General features: G+C 38.5%; 1 protein-coding gene across 1 annotated transcript; it reads right to left on the bottom strand.

Moving 5' to 3' along the window:
- Positions 1–3274: 3274 nt before the first annotated feature.
- On the bottom strand, positions 3275–6110 carry LOC137732257 (Zinc-binding alcohol dehydrogenase family protein). Its single transcript, XM_088685154.1, has 10 exons — positions 5951–6110; positions 5657–5793; positions 5524–5570; positions 4864–5189; positions 4623–4705; positions 4450–4525; positions 4215–4279; positions 4004–4099; positions 3563–3727; positions 3275–3473 (listed from the first exon to the last, which is right to left on the bottom strand). Exons 1-10 carry the CDS (start codon positions 5976–5978, stop codon positions 3354–3356), a joined length of 1143 nt encoding a protein of 380 aa, XP_088541280.1. The 5' UTR covers positions 5979–6110; the 3' UTR covers positions 3275–3353.
- Positions 6111–7485: the final 1375 nt, after the last annotated feature.

Genomic DNA, 7485 nt, shown 5'->3' with positions numbered 1-7485 from the left:
TTCCCTTCGTGTGGTCTCTGTGTGTGTGTGTGTGTGTGTGTGTGTATTTATGTATAAGATATATATATATATATATATATATATATATATATATATATATGCTATGCATATTTATGAACGGGATTATATGCTGAATGGTTCTTTGTAAATTTGTTTTATGGCCAAATTTTACAATGTTGATATTGTTTTGGAGTAACTTAATAAATTAACTATTGAAGAAGCAAATGAAGTAATGTAAGAAAATGCTCAAGGGATCCCCATTTCCTTAATTAATCCGGACGGTCACTTGGATCCATGTACTATATAGTGTTGTACATGCGTGAAAGTGAAGAGTAACATGGAGGTGGGAGTGATAAGTAGAGTAACATGATGTCAAAATGCGCAGAGGTGCAAAAGAAAGTGGAGGCTTGATTGGTCAAGATAGGAATATCAGTCATATCTCTTAATTTAGACTTTTAACTTGTGATATTATAAGTCTATATACATTATACAGCAACGAAAGTAGCATAAATTAATTTCTAATTTTGCCTCTCTATTCTTATCGTGAGTTTGTTCTAGTATGTAAAGACGCATGTTAACACAAAATGTGGAAGGGTTCTTTGAATCAATTAATTCAATAATATTGTTACAACATTTACATTGTCATCTTGTTGTATCTACTTGGATCTCACCTGCTTGCTTCTTTATACCTACATTATTTCAATTGGACCAAAATATCAAAGATGATGTCCGTTGGGAAAATGATGGATCGTGCTTGCACCACTCATCTTACTATCTCGATCGATCGTCCGTTTCTTACAACTCATGAGCTGATGCTTCATATTCCTACGAAGTAATTGTAAGATCCCACCTCGACCAATGGAGAAGGGGTAATGTGTCTTATATGTACATACTCCCCTCCATATATAAAGAGGCATTTTGGAAACTCATTGGCTTCGGATTCCATCGGAACTTCGAAGTTAAGTGAGTTCGGGCGAAAGCATTCTCAGGACAGATGACCCACTGGGAAATTCTCATATGAGTTCCTAGAAACAAAACCATGAGGACGTAGCTGGGGCCCAAAGCAGACAATATTGTGCTACGGCGGAGCCTGGACTAGGATGTGACTCTGCCATTCGGTGCGAATGTGCCGGCAAGGATGCCGGGTTCCCCTTAAGTGAGGTGGATTGTAAGATCCCACATCAACCAACGGAGAAGGGGTGATATGCCTTATATGTACATGCTCCCCTCCATACAACACGAGACTTTTTGGGAACTCACTGGCTTCGGGTTCCATCGGAACTCCGAAGTTAAGAGAGTTCGGACGAGAGCATTTCCAGGATGGGTTACCCACTGGGAAGTTCACATGGCTTTGGGTTCCATTAGAACTCCGAAGTTAAGTAAGTTCAGGCGAAAGCATTCCCAGGATGGGTAATCCACTGAGAAGTTCTCATGTGAATTCCCAAAAGTTCACATGGAGTTCCCAGAAGTTCACATGGCTTCGGGTTCCATTAGAATTTTGAAGTTAAGCGAGTTTGGGCGAGAGCATTCCCAGGATGGGTAATCCACTGGGAAGTTCTCATGTGAGTTCCCAGAAACAAAACCGTAAGGGTGTGGTCAGGGTTCAAAGCGGACAATATTGTGCTACGACGGAACCGGAACTGGGATGTGGCAGTAATAATATAACATATATTATTTACATTCAACATCCTTTCATATATGGAATCTTAATCCGTAATGAAAATTTAATCTCTAAGTCAGTTGATTGATCAACAAATTCTCTATTGTTTGATAGCGAGCCAATTTGCCTATTCGAAGGGAGGGGGGTGAGGAAGGATCGAAAACAGCAAAAAGATAAAAAAGAAAAATGAAGGAGTGATCGTGTCTGTCTGTCTCCCTGAAGCCGTAAATTGCGGCTCATTGACGTAAAAGGCGTTGTGACCGGAAAGCTCTCGCAGATGGACGGATGGGATGGTACCGGAATTAATGGAGGAACCACCGCACATTCCTCGCGCTCTAGTCTTTAGTTTTTGGGTCATGATGAACATTGCTACATTTAGCCCACATTCTGATGTCTCGACTTTACCTGTTGGTGGGTAATTTCACGACACAAATGATTCACGTTGATTATCAAACTCGGTACTGAATATCATGCATGTCTGGCGGTACTGAACTACTTATAGCACGCAGTTGAGAGAAAATTCTCTTACACTCTCTATGGTCCTCACACGTCATCATCTTACATTCAAGAATTCGAGAAATTAGCCAAAGCGATGGCAAAGGGAGACAAAGGCCTTCCTTAAGGTCCCTTACCACCACATCTTTCCTATGTACAACTCAGGCTCGTAGTTGATTGTTCTGGAGACTCTTTCCATGGCAAAGGGAGACAAAGGCCTTCCTTAAGGTCCCTTACCGCCACATCTTTCCTATGTACAACTCAGGCTCGTAGTTGATTGTTCTGGAGACTCTTTCTTTGTACAACTCACGCTCTTAGTTGATTACAACTCAGGCTCGTAGTTGATTGTTCTGGAGACTCTTTCCTTTGTACAACTCACGCTCTTAGTTGATTGCCCGTCTTCTGGCTCTGATATCATCTTAAATTTCAGGTAGACGGGTCATGGGCCCACTCCAACGGGTAGACGGGCCATGGGCCCACTCCAACAACATTAATATTGTCCCCACTTGGCCACCTGCTCAATCCATCAAGTATGAAATTTTATTACAAAAGGTCTCGGTGTTAGTTAGAGTGGGGTAATTCTATTTAAAAGGTTTATTCTCAAGCCTTCTGGCCGATGTGGGATAGAGGATATCTAACAACTCACCTCCCCCAGATACAAACTTTGGGGGTTATTAAAGAGGATATCAACTTACCCAAAAGTGGATCATTCAAAAAGGGAGATAGACCAACTGCCACGTTTTGGAGTGCTAACTCAAGATATGACTTATTGACGGAAGGGACATATGCAGTGGTAGAGATGCTTCAAGGAAAACACTGGGTTCCTGTTTACGACGATGATGATTTCTCCCTCTTTTTCAAGTGGAATGTAGATACCAGTAGCTTATATGGCACAGCAACCATAGAAGGGGAAAGACCGAGGGATGCAAATTCGGGGGTTTACAGGCTAAGGCATTTTGGTTCAGCAAAGGAAACCAAGGATTCCCCCAACACCTGCTTCACTGGCGCATCTAGTGGATTTGCAGTCTCTTAAATGTTTATTTAGTATTTTTCTTTCATGTGTATCCCTCTTAAAGAAAATAAGAAGAAAAGGTAACAAGGGATGCAAATAAGTACTCATTTGGAAAATGAAACCTTACATGCTTATTGATAGCTTAGAGTACATATAAATGTAAAGGCTGTTACACACAGAAGTAATTTACTCATTGCTCATATAGATTACACATCGAAGGCATTGCCCTTCAATGAGCAAATCGAAAGCTTTGTTGATGTCTTCAAACCTCACCTCATGTGTCACAAACTCATCCAGTTGTAGTTCCTGATACCATGAAAATCAAAAAATTAAAAGGATATCCAGTTACAGTAAAGCGAAAAACAATCCAAGTAAACAGTTTACTCCTAAATCACCTTGTCCATGTAACGATTGATGAGAGCAGGGATATCCGATTTAGGTTTGAGTCCTCCGAATAAGGATCCCATGAGGGTTTTGCCGCTGTGAAGGATATCACTAGAGGGAAGGCTCACCTTTGACCCTGGTTTGTCCACACCTAACACGATTGTTTTTCCCCAACCCTGCAGTTGAAAAGAAAGATATTAATACACTGTTCAGTGAAAACAAATTATAGCCGCCTAAATTCATCCTGACGGCTGATGGAGGTTCACAAGCCTTCTGGGCATAGACTTACATAAAATATGATGCATGTTATAATCTAAAACAACTAGCTCCCACATGATCAGAATTATGCACTTTCTTGTTTTGATAACTAATTATCAGAAGGGGAAAGATGTTCAACAAAAGACAGCAAAAGACATGATAGTGATAATGTCTGTGTGTGTGAGAGATAGAACCTTTCGGCTACAAGCATAAGCTTCTTGCACCAATGATGCCAGTCCAACACATTCAAAGCAATAGTCTGCACCCCCGCCAGTCATCTCAATGATCACCTGTTTTACATGAGAAAAAAGAACTGGAAATGCTTAGTAGGATAACCAAGTGAACCAGAGGTGAAAAATTAAATACTACAATCTCTGAATAGTCAGGCATAGTTTTAGAGAAAACCTGGCTCGCAGATTTATTCTCACAAGTTGCAGCATTCACAAAGTCGGTGAGGCCCAACTTCTTTCCTGTGGTGATAAGAAAAAGAACAATAAGTGGTGATAAGAAAAAGAACAATAAGTGGTGATAAGAAAATGAACAATAAGGTCTATATTCTTTGCAGAAAGCACATTCACATGAATACAAAGCTTTTTGCTAACAAAAGTAAGATCAATTTCTTCTGATAGAATCCAAATACCAATTTCAAATTTGTCCGGATTCACATCCACTCCAATAATTCTAGTAGCTCCACAAAGTCTTGCTCCCTCTGCGACCTGGATAATTCAATAATGGACGTGATGCAATTAATCACATATCATAAAGAGGAAAAGTAGCAAAAAGATATGCAGACTACGTTCTGCAAGAACATACAGCTAATCCAATTGAACCTAGCCCAAATATAGCAACAGTTGATCCCTTCTCCACATTTGCTGTCTTCCAAGCAGCTCCAACTCCTAAAGCCAAATTTGTCAAAGATTGATATAGATGTTATCTAAATTTTTAGTGAGATGCGACTACACATGTACACAAAAAAATGGATTTTTTAGAACAACTCTAGATTTTTCAAACACCACACTATCTCAATAAGAATTATAAGGAATTTCTAGTGTACCTGTTGATACTCCACAGCCGAGAAGGCATGCCCTATTTGGAGGTACTGCAGGGTCAATTTTTGTGACATGGGCTACGTCAACCACTGTATACTCTGAAAAACTAGACACGGACAAAAAATGGTATAGAACCTCCCCATTGAGGTCTGTGAATCGGCTAGTCTCGTGTCTTGGCATAAAAGGTGAGAGCTTGAAGGGGAGTTTTGTACATAGGTGGCTCTTTGTGGATTTGCAATCTACGCATTCTCCACATTCTGGCATGAAAGTTGGGATGACAGTATCTCCTTCTGAGACCTCATTGACATCCTCCCCAACACTCTCCACAACCCTATGACAAATAAGCATTGATGGACAAGTATATCAGCAGTGATGATCAAACAAATGTGTCTGAAACATATGACAACCAAAGCTTCTAACTGCCCTTTGCAGCAAAAGTTAGATGTGGTTGGTGACCGATCCCTTAACGATTATACTTGTGCTGATTAAGGAAATTAAAAAAAGTATACATACATCATTTGACATGGTAAAGATTAATAAAGTGATAGACTTGGCCTTTCTTTCTTCCCTTTAATTTTTGGCAGTTCCTAACTTGCTAGTTGCTACTTTATCATGTCTTGGAAAGCAAATGGCAATAAGACGTATAGGAAAGCGTTGGAGCTCACCCCACAGCTTCGTGACCAAGAATTCTGGGGAAAATTGCAGGAAAGTCCTAACAAACAAAAAGTTTTGGAAGTATTAAGCACCAACTACTTATTAATTAATTATATAGGAGGAAAGAAGAAGGAAAGAAGGAACCTTCATTTTCCAGAAAGTGATGTCGCTGTGGCAGAGAGAGGTACAGATAATTCGGATGCGGACTTCGTGAGGCATTGGCGGCGCCACCAGGATCTCTTCCAGAATTAGCGGCTCCCCTGCCTTCCGACTCACCGCAGCTATTAATTAACATGCAAGTTCAAGTGCAACACATATCAGTCAGAGTCAGACTACTATTCATTTGAACTTAATCATGCATTCATTAGCAGCAAGAGCAAGAAAGTTAATCAATAATTAATAATCAAAGAAGAGAAAAAACCGAAAAGAAAAGAAAACTCTGCATCGAATAGGCTTCCCTCTCCATCTGCTTCCACCCGACAATTTCTGATGCTCCATTGCTAAGGCGCTCGCTCTCTCTCTCTCTCTCTTTCTCTCTCTCTCTCTCTCTCTCAACTTGTGAGCCTGTCTGTCTGCTGTGACTTGTGAGTGCGTTTAAGGCATTAGGCATGGACCATTTTTGTAGGAGTATTTCTATTATTACCATAATTTTATATTATATTTCTTTACTATTTTAGATGGTAGATGAGTGAGACAAGCTACATAATTTAATTTCAATCTTTTTATTAATTAAAACACTTAAATAATCTTACGTGAAGATTATTTAAAACAATTAAATAATCTTATAGGAGTAATGTTATTCTTACCATAATTTTATACTACATTTTTTACTATTTTAGGTGGCAGATGAGTTGGATAAATTACATAATTTAATTTCAATTTTTTTGTTAATTAAAACACTTAAATAATCTTATGTGGAAGAAGGAGACTCCTCGTATAATACAATCATCATTTAATTAACAATCTTTTTATTAATTATTAATTAATATTTTAAAATTAAATATTAATTAATTTAAATAATGTGGTTGTCCACATCAGATATCATAAAAAATAAGATATAATTGTAATACAAAAATACGATAATAACATTATTTTTTTAGAGGTTTCTGGTCAGAATTCAGAAAAAGCACGTGAATAAGGACCGTTACAAACGTAATCATTTGGAATTTTGGCTGGCCCTTGGACTTTGGACCTTGGAGTTGGGAGTGGCCAACCAGTAGTTTTTAGCAATAAAATATGTGATTAGAAAATATTATCAGTAGATTAGTAGGTTAGTGAAAAAAGACAACCTGCCTACAATTAAATTAAACTATGAATTTTATTCTCAATTTACAATATATAATTTGCTGTAAAATTGACGGTGTGTGCAGTGGAATAAATAAATAAGACACAAAATTTACGAGGTTTTTCTACTGTCAGTGTGATTGGCGTAGGGGCAGTAGTGGTGCTTTTCATTATAATCTGAACTAATAAAATTACAAATATAACCCTCTCTATTATCTCCTCTCTTTTTCCTCTCTCTGCCATGAGCCTTCTGGCTTCTCTCTTCCGTTTTTTTTTTCTATATCTTTATTCTCTTCGTATCTCCTTTGATTTATAGGCAAAGCAGTGGCAACTTCTAGTGGAAGGACATGTAGAGTGGGATGAGTGGGATGAGTGGGATGTAGTGGGTTGACCATCCACACATTGAATGGCTCATAATATTATAACATAATTATATAATAAAACTAATTGATCAATGAATGATCGAGTCCGTCCAGTGGAATCAAATAATAAATGACAAAGATGCAGGATATAAATGTGATCAGAGAATCGGAATATGTCTAATCATGTGATTCATGCCCGTGTAGGCAGCCCCTCGTCCCTCATTTATAACTAAAGGGACTAAGCAAATTAGTTTCTGGATTACTAAAAACAAAATAGTTTCTAAATTACCGATTTATTGTTAACTCCCTCCCCACTCAAAGATTGTG

This window comes from Pyrus communis, chromosome 15 (assembly GCF_041283825.1).
Source record: "Pyrus communis isolate YQ-2024b chromosome 15, ASM4128382v1, whole genome shotgun sequence".
In the NCBI taxonomy this organism is placed as follows: domain Eukaryota; kingdom Viridiplantae; phylum Streptophyta; class Magnoliopsida; order Rosales; family Rosaceae; genus Pyrus; species Pyrus communis.
Note: the sequence above shows the minus strand (reverse complement) of the source record. Positions and strands in the feature narration are given on the sequence as shown.